At 40.8% G+C, this 27988-nt stretch overlaps 1 protein-coding gene across 14 annotated transcripts; it reads left to right on the plus strand.

Annotated features, from left to right (window-relative positions):
* The first annotated feature begins 1717 nt into the window (after positions 1-1717).
* Positions 1718-27955, plus strand: ZNF613 (zinc finger protein 613). Of its 14 annotated transcripts, XR_012328213.1 has the most exons (11): positions 3680-4229; positions 4695-4807; positions 6331-6528; positions 9154-9280; positions 9560-9652; positions 20409-20627; positions 22102-22181; positions 23133-23335; positions 26030-26157; positions 26425-26520; positions 26822-27955. XR_012328213.1 is itself a non-coding variant. In XM_073796690.1 (6 exons), exons 3-6 carry the CDS (start codon positions 6508-6510, stop codon positions 18321-18323), a joined length of 1971 nt encoding a protein of 656 aa, XP_073652791.1. In that variant the 5' UTR covers positions 1720-1845; positions 4695-4807; positions 6331-6507; the 3' UTR covers positions 18324-18341. The 14 variants fall into 14 exon arrangements, 8 of the variants coding, with proteins under 8 accessions (XP_073652792.1, XP_073652791.1, XP_073652789.1 ...); XR_012328214.1 differs by lacking the exon at positions 22102-22181 and having other exon boundaries at positions 25989-26157; XR_012328215.1 differs by lacking the exon at positions 23133-23335 and having other exon boundaries at positions 26822-27954.
* Positions 27956-27988: the final 33 nt, after the last annotated feature.

Consider the following 27988-nt stretch of genomic DNA (forward strand, 5'->3'; position numbering starts at 1 on the left):
CCGATGAAGCTTCGCTTGCTTGCCCGCCGCTCATCTCCTGCTGTGCGGCCCCGGGGGTTGGAGACGCTTGATTTAGGGGACAGAGGATGTTGGAAAGCAGGTTTTGAAGAAGGCACTAATGTAGTCTATGAGAAGTCAATGGGCTTTAAAACCCCCAAAGCCGTCTAAAATGCAGAGACTGCTCAAGCTCCAGCTCCCATAAATCTCTCAGGTAACAATGCCTAACTACATGATACCCAAAATATGGGCCACATGGCTACTTCACAGTTCATGACTTCTAACAGATTATCATTAGCCTATCCAGACCCAAACACCCAGATCCCCATGACTCTCAGTGACCACTGGAGACCCTCAAAGACAAGAAACAAAGCTGCCCCAAGCACTAACCTCCCCAAAAGGCCACCCCATTCACTGGCCTTGGGGTGATTTGGGGAAGGATACCCCAATCACCGACCCCCTCCCCTAAGTACATCACAACACTCACTAAGCAAAGGACATCAAACACGTTGAACTGCCAACCAAGTATGTCTCAATCACTGACCTCCCTTCATGGACACTCCCATTAGTGAACCTTCCCAAAGACGTCCCAATCACTGACTTATGTACCAAGGATTCCCCAGTCACTGACCCTCCTGGGATGCTCCAATCGCTGACATCCCTCTAAGGCTGTCCTAAGAACTGATCTTCCCCCAGAAGACCCTTTCAGGCTCTGACACACCCTCAAAGACACCCCAATCCTGACTTCCTTCAAGGGATACCCGATCACTGACCAGTCATTCACCCCCAATCAACCTTTCCCCGAAAGATGCCCCGATCACAGACTTGTCCCCTAAATGCATCCTAATCACTAGCCCACACCCTAAATCATGCCAAACACTGATTTGCCTCCAAGACCGCCCAGTCACTGACCTCTCCTATACATGCCCAAGTCATCCCAATCTTTCTGCATGCTACTCCAATACCCTGAGCATCCCCAGGGCTGCCCCATTTCCTACCATCCTACTCCCTCAATAACGGAATGCATCCCCTGCCTTACAAGGTCTTGCTCCTCCCACAGACTCCCCGTATCCCTCCCCTACCTCCGCAAAGCTCAACCTGATTCTGCTCCCAGAACGCGAAACTGAGACCCCTTAAGAGATCCTTCGCGCGCCAGCTGGGTGGGTACAAATAGGGACAGTCCATTACTTTCTTCAGATTCACAAACCCGGCTGTTCCACCTCGCAGGTCAAGTTTATCCTCTGTAGCACCCGGATCTGCAGGCTGCCAACCATCACTCCGGGGCGTCCTTCCACCGGCCAAGAGGCCGTTTAACTTTCGCCTCTTTTAGACAAAGACACTATGACAGAGTATGGCGGCGCCCTGTTAGCTGATTTATGTGGGACCCGCCATCTTGGAAAACCAGCCGTACAACCACTTTTCCTGCCCCACAAAACTTGCCTGCGTTATGTCAATCGCTAGAGTCGCAAAGGGTAATACGCATGCTCTAGCCCATCTCCACCGGATTCAGGTCTCTTCCCGGTAAGGTGCCCCAAGCCCAAAGATGTCTGCCTCCGCTTTGCAACTGGTACCGTACGAAGCTACATAACATCAGAGCGGGCGCAGCCATGCTGAAAAAGGTGCTCAAATCCGTAAGGGAAAAGGAGTCTTCCTTTACGGAGTTGGGAGCAGGTTGAGCGACTTGCAGGAATGCTTCTGAAGAAAGGTTTAGGGTCTGGAGAAGCCAAGGTGGTAGAGGAAGGTAGCATGCCTCACTGTGGGCACAGAGTAAACAAATTTAGTTGAAGGAAAAGATCTTCTTCAGCCAAAATTGGTGGTGGAAGTTTGGTGACACCTCCAGAGTGAAAGGTGAGAGGGCTGTAGAGAGGGTGGAGCTAATAGTGAGGGAGGGGTTATGTTTCTGACTGAGGTGGAAGGTGGTGAAATTTCTGGTGGAAGACCAGAAATTGTTGGTAGAAATTTCTGTGCAGGCTTTCTGTCAATTCAAATGTTTTCATATAATTTTTCTCATGAAGAAATTAATAGAATTGGAATTGTTGAGTCAAAGAGAAGGACAATTTTTAATTGGATAGATTTTTCCAGATTGTTGTCCAAACATGTTTTGTTAGTGAATACACTTTACTGGCTGCTATCCAGCTTCTTCCAAGAACTCCAACTGAAAAGTAATAGCTAGTTTTTATTAAGTGTATACACATTTTTTTTGAATAGGGGACATATTCATGCATAATAATTGCATTATCTTGCTTAACATTCTGAAAGCCATTGATGGTGGACATAAATATTACCCTCATTTTATATATGGGGAAAAGGGCTAATTCTATCAGAGTGCCTATTTTCTAACCACCTCATCAACCTTTTAATTTTACCCAACCTAAGGACGACTAAAAATATTATTTTATTTTATTAATTGTTTATTTACTGGTATTATTTTTTTCTGTTTTAGGTTGGTTATCTTTTTCTTAATCATATTGTGGATATTTATAACTATCAATTCAACGTCCATTCTCCCCATGTCTAAGCAACCACTAATTTACTTTCTGTCTCTATAGATTTACCTATTCTGGACATAAGTTCAGCCATATACTATTTAGTCTCTGTAACTGGCTTCTTTCACTTAGCATAATGCTTTCAAGGTTCATCCATGTTGTAGCATGTTTCTGTGCTTCATTCCTTTTTATATCTGAATAATATTCTGTTGTATGGATGCAGCACGTTTTATTTTTCCCTTCATCGGTTGATGGATATTTGAGTTGTCTCCACTTTTGGCTATTATAAATAATGCTGCTGTAAACATTTGTGTACAAGTTTCTGTGTGGACATGTGCTTTTATTTCTCTTGGATATAAACCTGGAGTGAAATTGCTGGATCATATGGTAAATATGTTTACTGTTTGGGGAACTGTAAGACTGTTTTCCAAAGTAGCTGCACAAAAGGAATACCAACTAAAGGAAAACTGTTTCTTCTACCCTAGGGTACTTCTCACAACAAAAGTTTGGTGGAGTTCATCCTACCAACTCCATTTTAAATGAGGTTTCTGTTTATTAATTTTCACGTGATGCTAATGGAGTTTTCATTTGGGGGTACCGTCCGTGGTGTCCTGCAGGATGCTTCAAACACCTCTCCCTACAAACAGAAACAACCCTTTTCACACAAGCATTTCCTTTTTCCCATTCTTCCAATAGAGTTATATCTTAGTTATGGTTGGATCAGATTTAGTGTTTACATTATGATGACTATGTAAATACTACATAGAGTTCAGCCACTAGTATACTATGATTACTTTTCCTTTCTTGTACAACTTTTTTTTTTCCCTGGAGTTGTCTTATTTACTCCTTACAGAATTTCTGGCCTTTTGGTTCTCAGAAAGCTCTGCACTTGTTATTGGCTCCACAGCTGGTAGAAGGGAAGCGGGGTGTCACGTGTGAAAAACTCACCCCACCCCTGGATTCCCTCTTCCCATTGGCTCATGACTACACTCCTCCCCTTCACTGGGCGGTAACCATGTTCCACCCCCAAATGTATGCTAGGTTTCTGCCAGTTGCTCTTTTTTTTTTTTTTTTTTTACTTTCTTTGACGGCGTTATGCTGTCCCCGTTACCGCGAGTGCTTCTCCAGACTCTTTTCTGTCCTCAAAGTCATCTTATCACCGTCCACACTGAGCCAGAAGCGTCCTCGGGGTATTTGCCTTTCGTCTTATATGTTTTCTCCTTTTCCTTTGGCTGTTTGTTGGTTTTTGTACGGACACATAACTTCTAAGATGGCTGTGCCCACTGTGTCGTTTCCCAATCTTCGTGCAAAGTGGGTTACTTTTCCCCCCAGCCCGCTGAGGCGGGCGTATCCTACCCCGTTTCCCTTGTGTGGGCTCGAGTTTCTGAAAATCCGTGCAGTTTGCGGCGCAGGGTTTAAGTGGGGGTACTTTGGATGGCTTTTATCCGTTCCGTGCCTTCCATGGCTACTTGGACCAAAACTGCCACTTCGCTTTCTGTACGGAGAGTCCTGAAAGGTGGCGGCCCCGGGATCCGTGGCGAGATGGGCGCAGACATTATCTCCGTTCCTGCTCCGTACAAACGCTGCGTGGCCCTCGTCGGCCGCCGTAGTCCGGCGCGGAGGCTGGGCGAAGGCGCAACAGTACAGGAATTCACGGAAGTGCGGATTCTAGGAGGTAGCGGTGGGATCAGGAGAAAATCGGGACCGTGTGTGGATCTCTGCGTGGAATAGGATGAGGGAAACGAGGTGTCTGTGGGCGTCTGGGTGGGGTGGAGCCGTGGGGTCCGTAGAGGGAGAAGAAGCACGTGGGAGTCGGTAACTGGGGTATTTATGATTGGGGTGACGGAGTCAGTCCTGAAGGATTCTGGTGTTAGTGATTACAGGCCAGTCGAAATCTAGGATTGAAAGTCCGTAATCAGAGTTTTGTGTCTGTCTGCAGTGCTCTGTGATTGAGGACTGCGGTAGGGAATGATTTTTGTCAATGAAAGCGGTGTCTGGTTTGGAGTCGGGATTTAGTAGCGGGCTAAATGACAGGAGTGGGGGGTCTCATGGTCAGCGAACCTGGGCATCTAGTCCAGGTTTCGGGATTATTCCGAGTATATGTGACCAGTGGTTGCCGTGGGTGGTCCCGGTGTGTCAGTCGTTGAGAAGTTTGTGAGAGCGGAAGCTGGTCGGTGGGTGGGTGTTTTCAAACGTGACTTTCTCCTTCAGTTCCTCAAGTCCAAGGCCTCGTTTGCCAATCACCTTTGGCTTTCCACATCTTCTCTCGACCCCGTAGAAATGAAAGCGTTGTTGGAGATCGAGGATTAAGCACACGTAAAGTGGTAAGGTTTCTACTAAAGATGAGGAGTTTGCCCTTCCTGCAAGTTTACTGCGTGTGTGCATACACACACTTGTAAATATTTCCTTTCAGAATTGTTCTAGCACAAGTAAAATAACATCTCTATTACCCCAATTCTGTTCTCCAACGATAACGTTTGTTAAATTTTCCATATAGTTCCTTTTAGTCTTCGTTTTTCTATGCTTGATTTTCACAATTCCAATAAACTGCCGAAATTTTAGTATAATTTGCCTCATCATTTAATTTCCTATCATAAACATTACTAATAAATATATCATGAATTTTTTTTCTGTAAGAGTTGTTTTTTAAGAATTTCTACAGATACCAAGAGAAAAACCTGTTCCATTAATGACTGGAATCACTCAATATGTGCATTCATTTAGATAGAATTTAAATGCTTAAATATTCATTTATCACTTCTGAGAACAGGTTATGATTCTGCATTTACATAAGGGTGTGGTTCCCTGTCCCTCATCTCCACCATGATTTTTAATTTTTTTGCCATTGTGAATGGTGTCTTTCTACTTTCGATCTTTTTATTCACTTTTAATTTACTATTACACAGAAGAGTAATTACATTGAAAAGATTTGTTTCTGCTCACCCTACTGATCTCATTATTACAAGCTTTTCCACCTCCCATGATTTTATTATGAAAAATTTCAAACATATAGCAAGGTTTAAAGAACTATACACTTGAGTTCCTGCCTGCTTGCCACGTGGATTTTATCATCATGATTTTATTGAGTTTCCTTTATCGTGTATGTATCCGTATATCACTCCTCTAATCATCATCAATCCACCTTTTTACATTTTTGAGGGTATGTTTTATTGTAAGTTGCAGATATTTATACATTTCCTGTAAATATTTTAGTAAGCATATAATTAGAGTTCTACTCATAGCTTTTTTCTAATAACAGCTTTTTTTATTCATACACCGTACAATTCATCCACTTAAACATACAATTCAGTGGTTTTTTATTGTAATCACATTCCTTGAACTCGTTTTATATAATGCATGTTTTTATACTTTTACTAAATGTGTATATATCCACAAATAGTAATCTTTGTTGTATATGCTTTAATTTTTTCTCTTGGTTTTCCTTTGTTTGTTTCTTTCACATAATGACGATTAGTGAAGATGGTTCAATGACTTTAAACAGGTCCCTGAGCACACATGGTTTCCAAGGAATAGCTGTCCAGGTCCTCACCTTTTATATGTTCTCTTTCCAAAAACTGGTCTGTGATAATTCCCCTGCTGCGGGAGCATCGTGTTGTGCTGGTTCTCCTTTCCCATCTCCCCTTTCACAGTCACCCCACTTCCCCTTCACAGAAGGAAGAAATAGTACCCACACATTCACAATCTTCTATTTTATTGCTCCAGGGTGCAATAGCCTCTGGGACCCCAAATAAAGGAACAGATGGCTTTGAAATCAGGTGGGTGACAGTGGCAGTGACAACATCTGGGCCCAGAGGAAATTTATACTCAAAGTGAATTTATTTTTCAGCTCACAGGTCGTGGTTCCTGGAGCAAGATACATCACGTGATGTGAGGTTTCACGACCTAGATATCATCATTTGTGGGGACATCACTGCCTGGAGACTAAGATTTCTAACCAGAAATTTAGGGCAGTTCAAGAAGAGGCTCAGGAGACATCCTAGCTTTGGCTGTTTCCCAATAACAGATGAAAATGATCAAGGACCAGGTGATTTTTGGTTTGTCTTATTCTTTCCTTCATTCTGTGATTGATTTCTGGGGGGACTTTAAAATGCAATTGAATTCAATAGAAATAACAAATTGGAAAACTAGAATTTGTGCAGAAATAAATTTAGATTTAAATTCAACATCAAGGCAAAGTAGCATCAGAAATATATTGTTTGTGGGACCTACACTAAATGACTAATGTTGGAATATCTTCTGTGATTGGACTATCCAGTGGGTTACATGCACTGTCGACTCATGTCTAATAGCTCTGACGGTCATCACAGCCAGAGACTCCTGATGATGGGATAGGCATTGACTCTGAGGAGAAAGCTGACCAGTTCCTCAGAGGATGTCACTGTATATTTCATGGCACTTAGGTCTTGGGACTTTTCAAATGGTTCGTCCTAGAGGTGATATGGCAGACAGTGTCCTTAACTACAACCTTCTCATAAATGAAAAGCTGGTTCTCCAGAGACCCCTTTGGAAATAGACCAAGAAAACTCAGTGGGCACAGTGCTTCATGGGACCATAGCAAGGTGACCCATGGACCCAACCTTGTAGTGGTCAGGGTTAGCTTGGGAGTAAAACCTAGGTAACATAAGAAAATGGAAGGGTTGCATGACTTTCCAAGGTCCCGTATGAACAGGTGATCGAACAGGTGTTTGAGTACAGATTTGGCAGGAGGGAGTTGAAAGTATCTGTGTCTGGTAAAGTTGTTGCGATCTCAGGGTTTGCTTTAGAACTTCCTGCTGTTAAACATAGAAAACAAACTTATGGTTACCAAAGAGGAAAGGGGCAAGGGGAGATAAACTAGGAATTTGGGATTAACAGATACACACTACTATATATAAAATACATGAACAATAAAGACCCACTCTGTAGCACAGGGAACTATATTCAATATCTTATAATAACATATAATGGAAAAGAATCTGCAAAAGAATAGACATATTCAATATGTATATGTATAACTGAATCACTTTGCTGTACATCTGAGACATTGTAAATCAATGATACTTAAATTAAAAAAAAAAAGAACTTCCAGCTATTGAAGGTAGTCCACTTCCCCTCCCTGTGTTCAAAGCCAAGTCCTACTGCCTCATCTTTCATTACCTTTAAAAAATTTCATAATACAAATATGCGTGAATACATTTGTGAAACTCCAGTGATGACAAAGTACATCTAGTGAAAAAGTAAGAGTCCTCTTCATATGCTTCTTTCCTAATCCCCTGGTGTCGCTTAAAAAATGTGCAGGAGTGTGTACTTCCAGTCACTGAGCTGTGTGTACATCTGTGTCTGTATGGATGTTTGCGGGTGGATCTAACTCAGCTCTTAGGTCTTTGGGTAGTGCCTTTCCATTACTGTATTTACTTTTTCATAAACTGAGCTGGGGAATGTGAGACCTCACTTTATCCTCTCTATATATTTATCCTCTATATTTATTCTCTCTTTTATATTTTCCATCATTTTGTCCTTGTGCTGCATTTTGAGTAATTTCTTCATATCTACCTTCCTGTTTATTATCTCTTCAATGTATCTGATATGTTGTGAACCTGACTAGAAATGTAAATATAAATAATGTACCTATGTATATATGTACTTGTGTGTTTGTTGAAGGATGCTATTTATTTTCTTACTTTGAATAATGTTCTTTACTAGTCTCTCATTCCTTTAATATGTTTTAAAAAGGTGTTTTTATTCTTCCTAACATATAAAACATACTTAATATGTTGTATCTTATTATTATTTTTTTTTCTGCGGTATGCGGGGCCTCTCACTGTTGTGGCCTCTCCCGTTGCGGAGCACAGGCTCTGGACGCACAGGCTCAAGCGGCCATGGCTCACGGGCCCAGCCACTCCGCGGCATGTGGGATCTTCCCGGACCCGGGCACGAACCCGTGTCCCCTGCATCAGCAGACGGACTCTCAACCACTGCGCCACCAGGGAAGCCCCCCGTTGTATCTTTTAATTATAGCGTCTGGAGTTTCTTCATGGTTGATTCTGATAATGGTTATGAAGATTCCTGGTGAATGTAGGAATATGTTTTGTTTGTCCTGATGTCATTAGAATATACTTAATACCTGGCAAATATGTACTCGCTACAAAAAAAAAAAAAAATATATATATATATATACACACAGCAAATGTTTTAAATATATATTGTATACACAGCAAATGTTTTAAATATATATTGTATATGTTTCTAGTTTAGCAAGAGGATTAATGACTACTTATCACAGAAACTTGTGATTTGCTGAATGATGGTTCACTGTATAATTACAGAATATTTTGCAATACATAAGTTAGAACATGGATAGATTTTGCTTCTATGACAATGTAGTTTTAAAAAATCAGGGGCATTCCCTGGTGGTCCAGTGGTTAGGACTTGGCACTTTCACTGGCAGGCACCTGGGTTCAACCCCTGATCAGGGAACTAAGATCCCCCAAGCCTCGCAGCACAGCCAAATTTTTTAAAAAATTAAAAAATAAAAATAAATAAAAATCAAAGCACCTCCGTATATAGATGTAGCCTAAATGGTGAAAAAGAGCAGAACAACTTCCTTCACTTGCCTTCCATTTCAGTAACGAGAGAAACACTCATATTAAACAGGACCGTGTTGTTACAGGGATCGCTGACACTGGAGGATGTGGCCGTGGACTTCACGTGGGAGGAGTGGCAGCTCCTGGCCCCTGCTCAGAAGGACCTGTACCGGGACGTGATGCTGGAGAACTATAGCAACCTGCTGTCCGTTGGTGAGAACAGCTCCCCTTGGTCCCTCAGAGTCCCCAGTCAGTGGCCTCTCTTTCTTCAGCTTCTGAAAGTTTTGCAGTGTCCATGGTGCCCTGAAGTGGTAGATGAGTCTCAGTTCCTTCTCTGGTCCCAGACTAGAGTATAACATGCCCTCTCCTGAGAGATGAGCCTTTCCTTTGCTGAGCCGCAAATTGCATAGTTCGTAAAATGTAACATTCTTCCATGTTGGCAGACCACAGCCCAATTCAAGAGTCTGTCTCTCTGTCGTTTCCCACGAACAGGGTATCAAGCCAGCAAGCCGGATGCTCTCTCCAGATTGGAACGAGGAGAACCGTGGCCAGTAGAAGATGAAATCCACAGTCGAATCTGTCCAGGTGAGTAAGAGAACCAGCATTGAGCGGCCAAGGGAGACATATTCTAATCATTCAGAGATGTCACATCTGTGTATGTCTGAGGACATGGAAGCATAGCCTCCACCGAAGAGCTCTTTTTCTTTTAGTGGTGTCGAGGAACATATCTCTTCTTGGATTTGATCCCTATTTATTTCACCTGGGTCTTGATTTTTTTTTTTCCTCTAAGTTTCTTCTTAGAATTCTCAAATCTTCCCATCCTTCTTCCCCCAGCACTGTATCACTACCTGTTCCTTCTACTTGTCTTGCTATGAAATTCAACCTTCCACACCTCTCTCTAAAGAGAGATTTTGTTGTTGTTGTTGTTGTTTTTGTTGTTGTTGTTTTGCGGTACGCGGGCCTCTCACTGTTCTGGCCTCTTCCGTTGCGGAGCACAGGCTCCGGACGCACAGGCTCAGCGGCCATGGCTCACGGGCCCAGCCGCTCCGCGGCATGTGGGATCTTCCCGGACCGGGGCACGAACCCGTGTCCCCTGCATCGGCAGGCGGACTCTCAACCACTGCGCCACCAGGGAAACCCCAAGAGAGATGTTTTGATTTCTGTGCTGTCTTTTGGCAATTGCACCTTCTTGCCCCTTTGGATAATAATTGATTTCCATTCCTAACGTTCATGCCATCTTTGATTGGAGGTTAGGATTTCAACGTATAAATTGTGGGGGGAACATAAACGTTCAGTCTCTAGTACCTTCTGTTTCTTTCTTCATATATCCTGGCTGTGCTCGAGAAACCTCAGTCCTCCTCTTGTGTTTCTTCTTTGTTCTCACACCACTGCCACACTCACGGCACTTCTGACACCAGCAATTCTCTGTGACACCAGCTAAGTGTCCTACAGTTTAACTAAATTCTGACACTGTCTGCCTGGAGAAAGCATGAGATCCCACAGGTTAAGGGCTCCATCACACAAGACTTCCCTGACCTCCACTTCAGATGCCAAACACAAGTCCAGGTTGTTACCTGTGCTTCTGACCAACTGGCTGTAGACCGGAGCTTCCCAAGACTCCCTCCTCCTCAGGTCCAATTCATTTGCTAGAGTGGCACACAGAACTCAGAGAAACATTTTACTTACTAGATCACCAGTTTGTTATGAAAGGATTTAAGTCAGGAACAGCCAGGTGGAAGAGATGCACGGGGTACGGGGAAGGAGCATGGAGCTTCCATGGCCTCTCTGGGTGTGATGCTCTCCCAACACCTCCTTCTGTTCAGCCACCTGTAGGCTCTCTGAACCCCGTAATTTTTAAAGGAGACCTTATCGCCCTGGGCATGACTGATCATTAACTTCATTTCCAGCCCTTCCAGCAAATACAGCCATGTGTGGGGGGGCTACGTTGTGCTCTTGACAGCTAGGAATTTAGCTTAGGCCTCCTCATCTTACATCCTTTAGGAAAGGGAATGTCTCTGGTAAGATGTTTTAAAGCAGCTATATCAGCGATGTGGGTAGGTCCCTTGGGTGAATCGCATTCCATGAAGACAAAATAGCAAGGTCAGAAGCCTGAGGCAGGAGCATGTTTTAGGAATCTGGAGGAAGCCTGTATGAGTACAGTGGAGTGAGCGAGAGGGACAGTGGATGGAGAAAATACGGAGATGACGGCAGTAAGGCAGTAGGTGGAGTTTGGAGTAGACAGGTCATGTAGGACCTTTCAGGGCCACTTCAAGGACTTGATTTTTTTGTTTGTTTCTTAAAGATTTTTTTGATGTGGATCATTTTTAAAGTCGTTATTGAATTTGTTACAATATCGCTCCTGTTTTATGTTTTGGTTTTTTGGCCGCGAGGCATCTGTGATGTTAGCTCACCGACCAGGGATTGAACCCACACGCCCTGCATTGGAAGGCGAAGTCTTAAAGCACTGGACTGCCAGGGAAGTCCATGATTTTTTTTTAAATTAATTAATTATTTTGGCTGCACCGTGCAGCTTGCAAGATCTCAGTTCCCCAACCAGGGATTGAACCTGGGCCACAGCAGTGAGAGCCCAGAATCCTAACCAGCAGGCCACCAGGGAACTCCCAAGGACTTCATTTTTTAAAAACAATCAGATGAGAAAACAGTAGGGCATAATATAATTTATATTTTAAATGATCACTTTGTGGGACTTCCCTAGTGGTCCAGTGGTTAAGACTCCATACTTCCACTGCAGGGGGTGCAGGTTCGATCCTTGGTCGGGGAACTAAGATCCCACGTGTTGCGTGGTGCAGCCAAAAAAAAAAAAAAATGATCACTTCGATATGGGAAAAGAATCTGAAAGAGAATAGATATATATATATATATCTATATAACTGAATCACTTTGCTGTACACCTGAAACTAACACAACATTGTAAATCAAATATACCCGCAATATAAAATAAAAAATTTTAAAAATAAAATAAAATGATCACTTTGACTACTTTGTAGAAGGGAAGTTGAAGCCTGAAATCCAGTCAGTGTAGCCCATTGCTGTAGTATAAGACAGAATGCTTGTCTTCAACCTGGGTAGAGGGGGTGAGGGTTAGTGAGCTTGGAAATATATTTATAAAGGAGAGAAGGCGTTTCCTATTGAAGTAGATAATGGGTTGAAAGAAAAATACAACTGAAGGATGACGCTAAGGTTCTTGGCATGAGTCTGGGGAAGAGTGGAGTCGCCATTTCTGAGATGAAGAAGGTGTATGGAGAAGGAGATGTGGGTTGAGAAATCAGGAGTTTTGTTTTGGACATTGTAATTTAGACATGTTTGTTCACATCACCTTGGATGCAAATGCTCTGTTGTATTTGGATCTACCCAAGGAATTCAGGGAGAGTTTAGGACTAGAGTTAGAAATGTGGACAGATTGAGATCTCCTATGGGATGAGTACAGATTAAGAAGAGACTTGGATTAAAAAAAAAATTGTGGGCACTATACTCAATGTTTTGTAATAACCTATAAGGGAAAATAATCTGAAAAAGAATATGTATATATATAAAAATAAGGAGGATTCATATAGATAAATATATTTATATAAGTAAATTTATATAAATATAACTAAATATGTAACTAAATATATTTACAGAAATGAACTTATATAAATATATAAATAAATATATTTATAGAAATTATATAAATATGTAAATAAATATATGTATAGAAATAAATATATATAAATATATTTATAGAAGTAAATTTATATAAATATATAAATAAATATATTTATAGAAATCCTATACTAAGGATTTATATATATATATATATATACTATATATATATATATATATATATATATATATATATATATATATATAACTGAATCCCTTTGCTGTACACCTGAAACTAGCACAATGTTGGAAATCAACTATACTTCAATACAAAAATAATAAAAAATTAAAATTGAAAAATAAAAACAGATAGTAGAATTGAAAAAACTTGCTATATGTATACAAATATCAAATCATTATGTTGTACACCTGAAACTAATATAATGTCGTATGTCAATTATACCTTGATTTGGAAAAAAAGAAAGGAAGAAAGATTCTTTTGAGTAGAGATTACATACGTGCAAGGTAGAATTAAAAAAAAAAAAAAAAAAGAAGAGCCTTGGACCACTAGCAGTCCGGAAGATGAGGATTTGTGAAATGCATGGTTTCTTAATACATGTACTAGGACCTCTTATTTTCAGAGTGTGTATTTTTGGTAGATTTGGGGTGGACTGCCTGGAATAGTCTATACATAATGTTGTAAGCAGGCCCTCTTGAACCTACTTGGTGAACCACAGCCTTAATGTGTGCTAGAGGAGATTAGTGAGAAATAAATCAGTACATTCTAGGAGTAAGATTTTAGTAACAAACAGAGGATAAATCTGCAGGTAATATGTGGAAGTTCCTCTTTTGAATACAGCATCTTTGCTATAGTTCAGGGTTATGTGAACTAAATTGTCTAAATGAACAGTAAAGATGGGGACTACTTTAGAAATGTAGGAGAAACAGAGCTTACAGTGACATAGAATGATAGCGTGATATATAGGAGGCATATCTGGGATTTGAGTAAAGATGAGGAAGGGCAAGTAATGAAGGTGTGAATTTGGAAATGTGCAAGGTCTTGAGGAACTTGGTCAAAAGATTGGCCTGAAGCCTCTTGAAGGCCAGTTTTAGAAGGTATTTGTAGAGGAATGAGTAGAGTGTGGACATGGATAAATGGAGTAAAAGTTGGTAATGTAACTTTTATTTCCAGGCTGTTCTGGACTTTGTTAGTATAGTTGACCCTTGAACAGCATGAGTTTGAACTGCATGGGTCCACTTATATGCGGATTTTTTTCAGTGACTACATACTGTAGTATTGCACAATCCAAGGTTGGTTGGATCCTCAGATGCACAACCTTGGATACAGGGGGCCGACTATAAAGTTATACCTGGATTTTTGACCACATGGAGGGTCTGTACCCCTATCCCCCGCCTTGTTCAACCGTCACCTGTAATTGAGGTATAGTGGTGGCATTGTGAATTTGATCTGTATTATCCTTGGATACGTAGTCTTTCTTTTGAACTGGGTGGCAGCAGTGTGAGCTATAGTTAAGTACATCCAGTAGTTCTAAGACAAATGGCAGGCAAAACTGTCAAGAGTCTTGGTCCAGGATCAGAAGTGTGATCCTTTAGGACCCCTTAAATGGTAGAAACCAAGATGGGTATGCAGACTTTTGAAAGAAAATGCTATTAATGGCAGGTTGTGGGTTTAGGGATCACTACAATGAAATGGGAACAATTTAAATGTTCCATATATACAAGTACAAAGGGTGAATGAAAAAGATGCCAGTTCCCTAGTATGATATTGTAATATAAGATATATATGTACTTGGTCTTTGGCCTGGTTTCTGGCATAGAGCTCCGAAAAGTCTTGTAGTTTCCTGAGTATAGGATCACTTATTTCCTTTATTAGTATTGGTATAGTCAATGTTTGGTGCTCCTCCATGGGCTTTTTAAAACCCAAAGTCTTAATGATATAATAATTGTAAGCTTGGTCACACGCCTTCATCTATTGATACTTTCAGTCTACACATTTTCCATCCTGTCCTCTATCCTTATATATATAATATTTATATACAAATGATTCCCACATTGTTATCTCCTTTCCCACATGGTTAAGACCTTTCTCAGGATCTTCATAGCCAATTGAATTCTTCATGTCTGTTTTGGATATCCAAAACCCACCTGGAGGTTGATATGCTTTGAAATGCACACTTGATTTCCCCACATTGTGAACCTCAATAATAGTCCCCATCTCATTAAAAACCACTACTCACCTATCCAGTGGCCTAGGTCACATAATTAGGAATAATACTTGATTCCTTGCATTTAAGGATTTATGCATGTATGAATGTGTCCCACGGCATTTGGAAAAAAATATCCCTGTCTTCTGTGGTCTAGTGCTCATAATAACTTGATTTTATTTTACTATCAGCATAATTTATAAGGTTACAATTACAAAGCAGCCAAATCTCTATTTGCTCATTTTGAATGCTCTAACCTCGTTTATGCCCTGTTTTTACCTTTTATTTTCTTTGTTTACATTATTATATTTTACCCTTGTCCACGTGATAACAAACATATATTGGAGTTTCTTTTTTTTTTTTTTTAGTTGATGTATAGTTGATTTATATTGTTGTGTTAATTTCTGCTGTACAGCAAAGTGATTCAGATATATATATATATATATATATATATATATATATATATATATATATATATATACACACACACACACACACGTTCTTTTTCATATTGTTTTCCATTATGGTTTATAACAGCATATTGAATATACTTCCCTGTGCTATACAATAGGACCTTGTTGTTTATCCATCCTATATATAATAGTTTGCATCAACTAATCCCAAACTCCCAATCCATCCCTCCGCCACTCACCTCCCTTTTGGCAACCACAAGTCTGTTCTCTATGTCTGTGAGTCTGTTTCTGTTTCATAGATAAGTTCATTTGTGTCATATTTTAGATTCCACATATAAGTTATATCATATGGTATTTGTCTTTCTCTTTCTGACTTACTTCACTTAGTATGGTAATCTCTGGGTCCATCCACGTTGCTGCAAATAGCATTATTTCATTCTTTTTTATGGCTGAGTAGTATTCCATTGTATACATGTACCACATCTTGTTTATTCATTCATCTGTCAATGGACATTTAGGTTGTTTCCATGTCTTGGCTATTCTGAGCAGTGCTGCTATGAACACAGGGTGCATATATCTTTTTGAATTATAGTTTTGTCTGGATATATGCCTGGGAGTGGGATTGCTGGATCATATGGCAACTCTATTTTAAGGAGCCTCCATACTGTTTTCCAGGGTGGCTGCACCAATTTACATTCCCACCAATGGTGTAGGAGCGTTCCCTTTTCTACTTGGAGTTTCTTTAGATATATTTTTTTAATGCTTTTCTATTTTTTAAAATTAATTTATTTTATTTATTTATTTCTGGCTGCACTGGGTCTTTGTTGCTTCACACGGGCTTTCTCTAGTTGTGATGAGCAGGGGATACTCTTTGTTGGGGTGCACAGGCTTCTCCTTGCAGTGGCTTCTCTTGTTGCGGAGCATGGGCTCTAGAGCACAGGCTGAGTAGTTGTGGCACATGGGTTCAGTAGTTGTGGCTCACGGGCTCTAGAGCACAGGCTCAGTAGTTGTGGCTCGCGGGCTCTAGTATGCAGGATCAGTAGTTGTGGCACACGGGCTTAGTTGCTCCGCGGCATGTGGGATCTTCCCAGACCAGTGCTCGAACCTGTGTCCCCTGCATTGGCAGGCAGATTCTTAACCACTGCGCCACCAGGGAAGCCTTGGAGTTTCTTTAAACTGAAGTCATAGTGTTGTCCATAAAGGGCCAGCCTACACAAAGGCGTTTGTTAAGTAGTTTCACTCTGTACCAAGCTATGGGAAGATTCATTCTTCTCTTCTTTCCTAGAAATGAGGAAAGATGACTGTCTTCTGCAGGAGGACTTGCAAAATCAAAGATGTCCAAAAAGAATGGAACAATGTCACGAACATAATGCACTTGGAAACATTGTTCATCAGAGCAAAAGTAACTTTCCTTTAAGGCAAAATCATGATATGTTGGACTTTCATGGGAAAACACTGAAATCAAATTTAAGTTTAGTCAACCAGAACAGAAGCTATGGAGTAAAGAACCCTCTTGGAGATGGGGAATCCTTCCTCCATGCAAAGCATGAGCAATTTCATAGTGAAATGAAGTTTACTGAATGTGGAAGTTCTATGAACACAAATTCACAGTTCATCAAGCATTTAGGAACTCAGAAGATAAATAAACCCCACTTATGCACTGAATGTGGGAAAGCTTTCATCAAGAAGTCCCGCCTCATCGATCATCAGAGAGTGCACACAGGAGAAAAACCTCATGGATGCAGTATATGTGGGAAAGCCTTCTCCAGAAAGTCCAGGCTCACTGAACACCAGAAAACCCATATAGGAGAGAAACGGTATACATGCACTGAATGTGACAAAGCCTTCCCCAAGAAATCACGGCTGCTTATTCATCAGAAAACTCATACAGGAGAAAAACCCTATGTATGCGAGGAATGTGGAAAAGGCTTCATCAAGAAGTCTCGGCTCATTAATCATCAGAGAGTTCATACAGGAGAGAAACCTCATGGGTGCAGTCTATGCGACAAAGCATTCTCCAGGAAGTCCCGGCTCATCGAACATCAGAGAACTCATACGGGAGAAAAACCATATGAATGCACCGAATGTGACAAAGCCTTCCGCTGGAAATCACAGCTTAATGCACACCAGAAAACTCATACAGGAGAGAAATCATATATATGCAGTGATTGTGGAAAAGGCTTCATTCAGAAGGGCAATCTCATTGTACATCAGCGAACTCACACTGGAGAGAAACCCTATATGTGCAATGAATGTGGAAAAGGCTTCATCCAGAAGGGCAATCTCCTCATACATCAACGAACTCACACTGGAGAGAAACCCTATGTATGCACTGAATGTGGGAAAGGCTTCAGCCAGAAAACATGCCTCATCTCACATCAGAGATTTCACACTGGAAAGACTCCCTTTGTATGTACTGAATGTGGAAAATCGTGTTCACACAAGTCTGGCCTCATTAACCATCAGAGAATTCACACAGGAGAGAAACCCTACGCATGCAGTGACTGTGGGAAAGCCTTCAGGGATAAGTCGTGCCTCAATAGACATCGGAGAACTCATACAGGAGAGAGACCCTATGGATGCACTGACTGTGGGAAAGCCTTCTCCCACTTGTCATGCCTCGTGTACCACAAAGGGATGCTGCATGCAAGAGAGAAACGTGGAGATTCAGTCAAGTTGGAAAATTCTTTCTCAGAGAGTCCCAGCTCATCACGTTCGAGTGATATTGTACAGGGGGAAAACCCTGTTAATGTGGTGAGCGTGCACACACCTTCTGTGGCAGCTGAGACTCCATTCCACAGTGATGGGTTCCTAGCAGATAGGAATGTAGTAGCCCTTGTGGGACAGCCAGGTGCCACAGGTGCAGTGTCAGCAGATAATAGCATTTGCACGGAAGAAAAACCTAATGAATGCAGTGAGTGTGGTAGCACCTTCAGTGATCAATTATGTCATATTTTGCATCACAGAAAACACACAGAAATAAACTGTGATACAGTGAAGGTGGAAAACCCTTGAATAAAACCTTCTAGATCATCCTGTGGCTGGCGAGTGTATACTGAGACAAACAGTATAAACACAGAGACTGGGAAAGCCTTTTGTGGAAAGATAGACCCTATCAGGGCTTCATAAGTCACATACTGTCAGTGAGGACAGTTGGTAGAAATGTAATGACCATGGAAAAATCCTTCCCCAGAAATAAGACTTCAGTTGGTATCAGAGAGTTTACACAGGAGAGAAATTGTTGGACCTCTGAAGGCAGTAACTGTGGCAGGGTTGTCAGTGGTACATTCTGCCTCATTGGTTGGCAGGGGAAATCATATAGAAATAAAACTCTGAACACCCCAACTATGGAATGTCTTTGGCAAAATATCAGAAAATTCATGAAGCAAATAAGCCCTATGAAAGTGAATCTTTTAGAGATTTCTGTCACAATCCTAACATAATCATATATAAGATTATATACATAGTGTACATTTTAGGACAGTATACCTTGAATCAAATGCCTAATTGATACGTCAGTAATGCTTTAAATCAAAGGAGGGTGTCTGTGTTGCACATAATTGATTAAAGTTATAATGCAGTTCACCCCCCTCGTTTGGGGGACATGGGTCTTCTTTTCCCACCCAGGATCATTATATGGTTAACTCTTGGATTTCTTCAGTTCTAAATTTATTCAGTTTGTTATTCCAGTCTACCAAAAGTCCTTCAGAAGGAAACTGACTACATTTAATCTGATAATGTAACATAGCATGTTTGGATATGCTTAACTTTATAAATCTCACCTGGAGGAACAAAGCTCAAAATTCATGAATAACCTATTAGCCAAGCTCTTGCCCTAGAAGATAGTTCCCATCCTGTACACACACCACTCAGAAAAACTTTAACAACTGTTTCCTTGACCTGGTCCTGTCCTAGGACCTATAGATGATGTCAGTGATGAACTTAACAGAAAGTCCTTGCCGCCTCTGAGCTGGAAATTTTTTTAAAGCTAGGTTTCATGTCTATAGCAATTTTACCCTCTGGCAAAGATAATCAAAGGATGTGTACACCTACCTTTGTTGAAAAGGACATATAGTATAAGGAACAAAGTATCCTGATAATTTCCTGTTTAAGGGACATATCAGAGGGGCAAAGGGAAAGGATTTACTTAATTTTACATAGAAAAAGTTATGGATACTTTAAAAAATTTTTCACATCCACCTAGATTATAAATTCCTTGACAGTATATAGATAATTGTATATTCCTCAGCACATAGCAAAATAGGAAATGAATTATACGTAGATTTGAAAAATGAATGAAGGCGAATGAATGACCTCATGGACTAACCAATCAAATTTATTTCTGTCACTGAAGGAAAGGAGCTACTGGCAAGCAATTCTCAGGCTCAGTATTATTCCAAGAAACATTTGTTTCTTGAATAGAGGCTCCTGTCAGACTATAAAAAGGGCAGATCAAAGAAGGACTAGGATCCATAGAATAAGCCCAATTAATGGAAGAAAATAACGTCACTAAAAATGGAGGACTGGGGAGTTCCCTGGCGGTCCCAGTGTTTAGGAATTGGCAGTTTCAACTGTGGTGGACCAGGTTTGACCCCTGGCTGGGGAACTAAGTCCCACAAGCCATGCGGCACGGCCAAAAAATAAAATTAATTAAAATGGAGGTTGGTACATGAGACAGGTGATGGTGAGATCCCTTTGACTGTTTTGGAGAACAAACCTTACATTTGTCCACAGGCTTATCACCTTTTAGAGTTGCCGCCATTTCAAAGATCTAAGCTCCTCTGTAGCTCAACGAATTGAGACGTGATTTAGCCTCATCATTCATTCTCTCCTGGGACTGGGGCCCTTGTCCTCTATTTCTATTCCTAGGGTTCTTTCCCTTGATCCAATAATGATGTATACAGCTTAAAAACAGTCCTGCTTACAAGGAAGAAAAAAAAAAGTGGAAATTTGCCATGGAGTGGCTGTCCCATAATTGAATTTCCAAATTCTGGGTGTGTGAGTAACTCACTACAACAAATATATTTCTGAGCATTGGCACTGTTGTAGACACAGGATATGCTGGTGAACAAAATATGCAAAGTAGTGGCCTTTTCACAGGATGGATTCAGGACAGATGCTCCTCAGTAAAGCATCAGAAATGGATTCTTCTTCAACTCGGAGTGCAGCTCCCTTCCACTTCTTGTGAATTGCACGTCCTATCATGGCAGTCACGGCGTCTTTCCCAGTGAAATCGTCCGTCTGGGTTCCCGAATGGGCTGCCCAAGCCTGCCCTGAGGACCAGGTGCTGAACTCACCTTTCAGAGGTTGGCATTCCAGGTAAATGAAAACGTTAATGGGATAGGGAATTCCTGGTCGCCCTCTTTAAGAAAGCCATACCAGCGTCTATCCTCTACTCCTCTACCCCTCGCATTCATAAAAACTATAGCTAACAGTTATTAAGTGTGCTGTTTGCCAAACAGTCACCGTATCATTCATTTAGCACTCTCCAATGCTCCATCTTTGTGTATTTTAGGCAAACATTTGTATACGTTTGAAGGCTAATTCCTTTCTCCTTAGTACAGGTAACCACCTACTGTACGCAGTTGTACGTGTCTGTCAAATGAGAGTTCCAACATCAGGGTTTGGAGTCTTAGTGGGTTGCTCTACCTTGTGTGTCTCAGTGATGGAGAACTGGGGTCGGTGGTGGTTGTGTTAGTTGGCTGGGGCTGTCATAATAAAGTACCACAGACATTTTTTTCCCCGCAGTTCTGGAGGCTGGAAGTCTGAGATCACAGTGTCAGCAGGGTTGATTTCTTCCAAGGTCTCTCCTCGGCTTGTAGATGGCCATCTTCTCCCCATGTCTTCACATTATACCAGTTATATTGGATTAGGACCCACTGTAATAACTTCACTTAAACTTAATTACCTCTTTGAAGACCTTATCTTCAAATACAGTCACATTCTGAGGTACTGGAGGTTATGACTTTAACATATGGATTTGGGGGGAGCACAGTTAAGCCCGTAACAGTGGTATTTGTCAGTGAATGCCATTCAAGTTTATATTGGGCTAACTGATGGATCTGTCTCGTCGTCAGTAAATGGTAGTGTCTTTTCCAGGTTTGACAGTTAACAAAGGGTCATATGGTCAGTATCTGGGGAGGCCCATGTGTGTCTGTGTTGAGAAGCTGGAGATTTGGAGGCCCAGGATCCCTGGGCCACTGGGACAGACAATGAATGTTACTTTATCTTCAGTCCTTCAAGTGAGTCCCTCTTTAGGGAAATACATATATACATACACAGACACTATACACACAAACACATGTATTTTCTGTAAAAGTAGTTGCTCCCTTGGGGACAAAGATAAGAAATAGCCACTAGAGGCAAGAGGAGAGATTCCGTTTATGGAAAGTGCTTTAGGCTGAAAAATGAAGTAGAAGCTCTTCAGCTGTTCCTTCCTCAGTGGAGGACCATGGATGCTCGTTGGAAGAGTTGACTTTTGAAGGAATATACCCTGGATGCCTCTAAGAAGCTTCATTCACTCATTTCTGCCCCTGAGTAGCACTGCATTTGGGCTGTGCACATTTTCCTTTAATGGTGTTGCAAAGAGTCAGATATGAAGGTCCTGGGGCCTCAACCTCAAGTCCTGATATTTGAGATACAGGATGGGAGGTGAGGGGCCCTGTGAGCTTGGAGGATGCAGGAAAGTCACAGAAGCTCATCATCAGAGAATAATTTGTGGCCATGTTTGGTGGAAGATGAGATCAAGATGATCCAGGAAGTTGGTGACTTACCCCAGAAATCTTTCACCCAGGCTCCAGGGTTTGGGCTGTAGAAAGCTGTGGAAGTGCTAGCCTCAGATCTGCTGCTCTTGGGGCAGTCATGGAGCCTGAGGTTTGTGTGTTTCTATCTTTAAAAAAGTTTTTTAAATTGAGATATATTTGATGAACAGTATTATGTAAGTTTCAAATGTGCAGCATAGTGATTCACAATTTTTAAAGGTCAACTCCATTTATTGTTATTATAAAATATTGGCTCTATTCCCTGTGTTATACAATATATCCTTGTAGCTTATTTATTTTATACGTAGTAGTTTGTACCTCTTAATCTCCTACCCCTATATTGCCCCTCCCCACTTCCCTCTCCCCACTGGTAACCACTAGTTTAGTCTCTGTATCTGTGAATCTGCTGCTTTTTTGTTATATTCGCTAGTTTTATTTCTTAGATTCCACATATAAGTGATATACAGTATTTGTCTTTCTCTGACTTATTTCACTAAGCATAACACCCTCAAAGTCCATCCATGTTTTTGCAAATGGCAAAATTTCATTCTTTTTTATGGCTGAGTAGTATTCTATCATATATATATATATATATATATATATATATATATATATATATATATATATATATACACACACACACCAGACCTTCTTTATCCATTCATCTATTGATGGACACTTAGTTTCCTTCCATATCTTGGCTATTATAAATAATGCTGCTGTGAACATAGGGGTACATGTATCCTTTTGAATTAGTGAGTTCATTTTTTAGATGTATACCCAGGAATGAAATTGCTGTGTCATATGGTAGTTCTATTATTAGTTTCTTTTTTTTTTAATTGAAGTATAGTTGATTTACAATGTTGTGTTAGTTTCAGATGTACAGCAAAGTGATTCAGTTCCGTATAGGAACTTTTCCATTATAGGTTATTACAAGATATTGAATATAGTTCCCTGTGCCATACAGTACATCCTTGTTGTTTTTCTGTTTTATATGTAGTAGTGTGTATCTGTTAATCCCAAACTCCTAATTTATTCCTTCCTCTCTCCCTGCTGTTTTTAGTTTTTTGAGAAATCTCCATACTGTTTTCCACAGTGGCTGAACCAATTTGTGTGTGTTTCTATCTTTGTGGAAGAAAGTGGTTTCATGTACCACAGTGTTTTAAGGGATGATTTCAGAAGTTCAGGTTTTGCATCTGTGAATACGTGGCCATCCTCCAAGGGAGCTCTGGGTAGTAAACTCCTTTAAGGAAGTAACAAGGAGAGGTAAGTTTTATTCTGAGGGTATCTGGTAAGGGAATACAACCATTATTAAGGTCATGTGCTTGGAGAAAGGCAGACCTGGGTGCAGATTGTAGTTCTAACACATAGAGTATGTTCCTGAGCGAGATATTTAATCCCAAAGCCTTAATGAGAAATATATATATTTGGTCACTGCCTCTGGTTCCTGACACAGAGGTCATGAAACCCTTGTAATTTCCTGAGTGATGGGGGTGATAGGAGCATCTGACACAGAGCTGTTAAATCCCTTGAAATTTCCTGGGTGATAAGAGTGTCTTTTGTTCTAATAAAGTGACCCTGGGTAGGCTCCTGAATGGGGCTGGTCACCAGAAAGGCCAAATCATGATTAGAAGCGTAGAACTCTCCACCCCATCCCTTATACTATGGGGAAGGGAGCGGGACTAGAGATTGAGTTAATAATCAATTATTCATTTAAATTTTATATATATATATATATATATATATATATATATATATACATATATATATATATATGTAGTCATTTATCTTTAAAATGTATCCATGAGTCAAGTGGGTCATTTTTTTTAAAAGTAAAGGCAGTATATTTTTAATAATATATTTAATTTATATATATATATATATATATATGTTTATCAAACGAGGAAGTTCCCTTTTGTTTGGGGGTTCCCCAAGACCCCCCTCAGGTTTGATAATTTGCTAGAAGAATTCACAGAACTCAGAAGTCTTGTTATCCTCCAGGTTACATTTATTATAGAAAGGATAGAGACTAAAATCAGCAAGGGAAAAAGGAAAAGCCACACCCACAATGTGATTTAAGGTGGAGGCTGTGGATCCCATGGTGTCAGTGGACCTCTGCAGGGACTGGAGACTGAAGTCAAGCACGTGGGTGTCCTACCAGGCTGATGTGACCCAGCCCCAGTTAAGCCTCTGGACATCGGGGCTCAGGGAGCTCCCCTGGCTGGTGGTACTCCCTGCCTGCTGTCACACATTTATGCCAAGAAAGTAATGCTCACTACTATATATAAAATAAATAACCCAACAAGGGCCTATGGTAAAGCACAGGGAACTATACTTAATATTTTGTAATAAGCTATAAGGGAAAAGAATCTGAAAAAGAATATATATATAAATATATGTATATGAATGTATAACTGAATCACTTTGCTGTACACCTGAAACTATGACAACATTGTAAATCAACTATACTTCAATTAAAAAATCAGTAAAGGGGGGAAAAAAAGTCACACTGCCCATGACTCCATTGTGGGAGGGCAGCTGGAAGTTCCATGTTTGCAATTTCCCTGGGCTCTGCCCTTCAAGCCTCTTCCCTTGGCTGATGTTAATCTGTATCCCTTAACTGTAATGAACCCTCACTTTCAGCAGAACAGCTTTCAGTGAGTTCTGAGCCCCTCTTGCAAATTATTGTGGTCTTATGGAATATTGTCCCTAACTGCAGTATCTCTGTGCTGCCTTTTGGGTAATTTCTAGCTCACTAATTATCCCTTCAAGGCCTATACATAAGCTTTTAACTCGTGTGGACACATGCCACAGGCGTATGTTTCTTTACTTTTTTTCTCAAATCTGACCAATTTTCTCTTTATATTTTCCTGTTCTTTTTTTTTTTTCCAAGGATTTTGACTTTATTATTGGGACTTCCCTGGTGGTCCAGGGGTTAAGACTTCACCTTCCAATGCAGGGGTACAAGTTCAATCCCTGATCAGGGAACTAAGATCCCACATGCCTAGGGGCCGAAAAACCAAAGCATAAAAGAACAGAAGCAATATTATAACAAGTTCAAGGAAGACTTTAAAAATGGTTCACATAAAAAAAAAAAGGATTTTAACTTTATTATTAACTGTTGTATCTCTGGGCCAAGAATAGTGCTTGGCACACAGTGGATGCTCCATAAATACTTTTGAATGAATATGCAGTCAATATTTCTATGGGGTTTAGAGGTTTCTTATTTAATTCTTAATTTTCAAGGGAAGGATCATTTTAATCTCTATTTTATAAATGAAGAAAATGAGGTTTAAAAGCATTCATGTGTGTAGGGTTTAAGGCCCCCTATAGTTTCCTGTTCTGTAGACTTTTTTTTTTTTTTTTTTTTTTTTTTGGCTGTGCTGTGCAACTTGCAGGATCTTAGTTCCCCAACCAAGGATAGAACCTGGGCCCTCTGCAGTGAGAACGCAGCGTTCTAACCACTGGACCGCCAGGGAATTCCCTAAAATATTTTATTCTTTATAACATTTTAAACACATTTATTAAACATGTCATCTCTTGTAATTCTGGCATCTCTTGTCTCTACATGGTGAATTCTGATCCACCAAGTCAGGGAAGGCCCTTGATGAATGTAATAATATGTTTTACTAATCTTGATATCACCCATATGTATACAGTGTTTGGCAAATAAGTACATATATGTAGAGTTATGTATATATAGTTCTTGGTTAGCAAGAGGATATAATGGCTACGCATTATACAAATTTCTCATTTGTTGAATAAATAGAATTATGAATGTATAATTGCAGAATATCCCAATAGTGTTTTCCTTCTACTACAAGGTGTTTTTTTTAAAAAACTACTTGTATTAATGCAGCCTATTTGGTGAAAATAACAGAATAACTTCCTTTACATGCCTTCTTCCTTACATCAATAGAAGGGAAACACTTTATATTAAACGGGACCGTGTTGTGACAGGAATCCCCGACATATGACGACATGGCTATGAAGTTCACGTGGGAGGAGTGGCAGCTCCTGGACCCCAATCAGAAGGACCCGTACCCAGATGTGATGCTGGAGAACCATAGCAACCTGGTGTCTTGTGGGTGAGGACGTGTCCCCTGTGTCCCTCAGAGAATCTTCAGTCAGTGGCCATTTTTCTCAGCTGCTTAATGTTTCAGTATCTACAATGCTCTCAAGGAGTAGATTCTCAGATCCTTCTCTGCTCCAGACAAGTGTATAATGTTCCCTCTCCTGAGAGAAAAGCCTCTCCTTTGCAGATGTGAAAAATTCCCTCAAAGGTAGCTTTCTCCCATCTTGACATCCCAGCCCAATTTGATGTGTCTAAGTCTTCTGTCATTTCCCGTGGACAGGGTGTCAAGCCTGCAGACCAGATGCATCCTCCAAGTTGGAACGAGGGGAAGAACCGTGGCCAATAGAAGATGAAAACCGCAGTTGAACCTGTTCAGGTGTGTAGCTGATAACCAACAAGGTGGGTGGCCAGGGAAGTCATATTCTAGTCAGTAAGAGAAAGTCCCATGGCTGTGAGAGTGTTTGAGGATGTCTAAACAACTGCACCTTGTATCTATCTTCCCATATGAGAGCTTTTTCTTCACAGGTGTTTAAAGGGAAATAGACCCCCATTTCTTCCTCTGAGATCTGATCCCAGTGGTCCCTGTTTATTTTACATACATCTTGAGTTTCTTTGTTGTTTACCTACTTTTCTTCTTAGGTTTCTTACATCTTCTCCTTTTTTGTCCTCTGTCACAGCATCTCTGCCTATTTCTTCCACCTGCCTTGCTACAAGATTCTACCTTCCTGCTCTTACTCCAAAGATCTTTGAAGGGACCTCCCTGGTGGTGCAGTGGTTAAGAATTCTCCTGCCAGTTCAGGGGACACGGGTTCGAGCCCTGGTCCAGGAAGATCCCACATGCCACAAAGCAACTAAGCCCATGTGCCACAACTGCTGAGCCCACGGCCACAACTACTGAAGCCCGTGCACCTAGAGCCCGTGCTCAGCAACAAGAGAAGGCACCAAAATGAAAGGCCTGTGCACCGCAATGAAGAGTAGCCCCTGCTCGCCGCAACTAGAGAAATCCTGCACACAGCAATGAAGACCCACTGCAGCCAAAAATAAATAAATTTATTTTTTTAAAAAAAGAAAAGTGATCTTTGAATTCAGCAGTCTTCTAACTAGTGCATCTTCCTGCTTCGTTGGAAAATAGTGATTTCCCTTCCTGACATTTAACCCCACGTTAAATGCTGTACCCACATCATAACCTGATCTCTGTGTGTTTATATGGTTTCTTAGCTTCTTGCTATAGATTAAATGTTGGGGTCCCCCCAATCATGTGTTGAAACCCTAACCACAAGGTGATGGTATTAGGAGGTGGGATCTTTGAGAGGTGATTAGGTCATGAGGACCCAGAGAGAGCTCTTGTCCCTTATCCCATGTGAGGTGGGGGCTAGAAGGCTCTGTCTATGAGGAAGCAGGCCCTCACCAGGCACCAAATCTACTAGCGTCTTGATCATGGACTTCTTAGCCTCTGGAACCATGAGAAGTAAATTTCTGTCCTTTATAAGCCACCCAGTCTATGGTATTTTTTATAGCAGCTCAAATGGACTAAGACTTCTCTTTGCCCCAGTCTGGAATTCTCCAGAGGTTCTGTTTTCTTTATTCCCTCTCCCACAATTTGAACTCATCAGGAAGCCATGTCTCACTCTATCATATATCCTCATTTCCTCCACCTCTCTCCATCACCTTTGCTCCTTCAGACCACTTCTCATAGTTTGTAGCTTCTTCCTTTTTTTCTTTGCTTGATTGTTTTTTAAATTAATTTATTTATGGAAGTATAGTTAATTTACAGTGTTGTGTTACTTTCAAGTGTTCAGCAAAGTGATTCAGTTATATATATATATATATATATATATATATAT

The sequence above is a fragment of the Tursiops truncatus genome, chromosome 19, assembly GCF_011762595.2.
Source record: "Tursiops truncatus isolate mTurTru1 chromosome 19, mTurTru1.mat.Y, whole genome shotgun sequence".
NCBI lineage: Eukaryota > Metazoa > Chordata > Mammalia > Artiodactyla > Delphinidae > Tursiops > Tursiops truncatus.

Coding starts and splice junctions, on each gene's coding strand:
- ZNF613 (XM_073796691.1), top strand. CDS start 6,508: ATGAAAATGATCAAGGACCAG. Junction 9,281..9,559: donor TAGCAACCTGCTGTCCGTTG/GTGAGAACAGCT, acceptor TCCCACGAACAG/GGTATCAAGCCAGCAAGCCG. Junction 9,653..16,593: donor CCACAGTCGAATCTGTCCAG/GTGAGTAAGAGA, acceptor CTTCTTTCCTAG/AAATGAGGAAAGATGACTGT.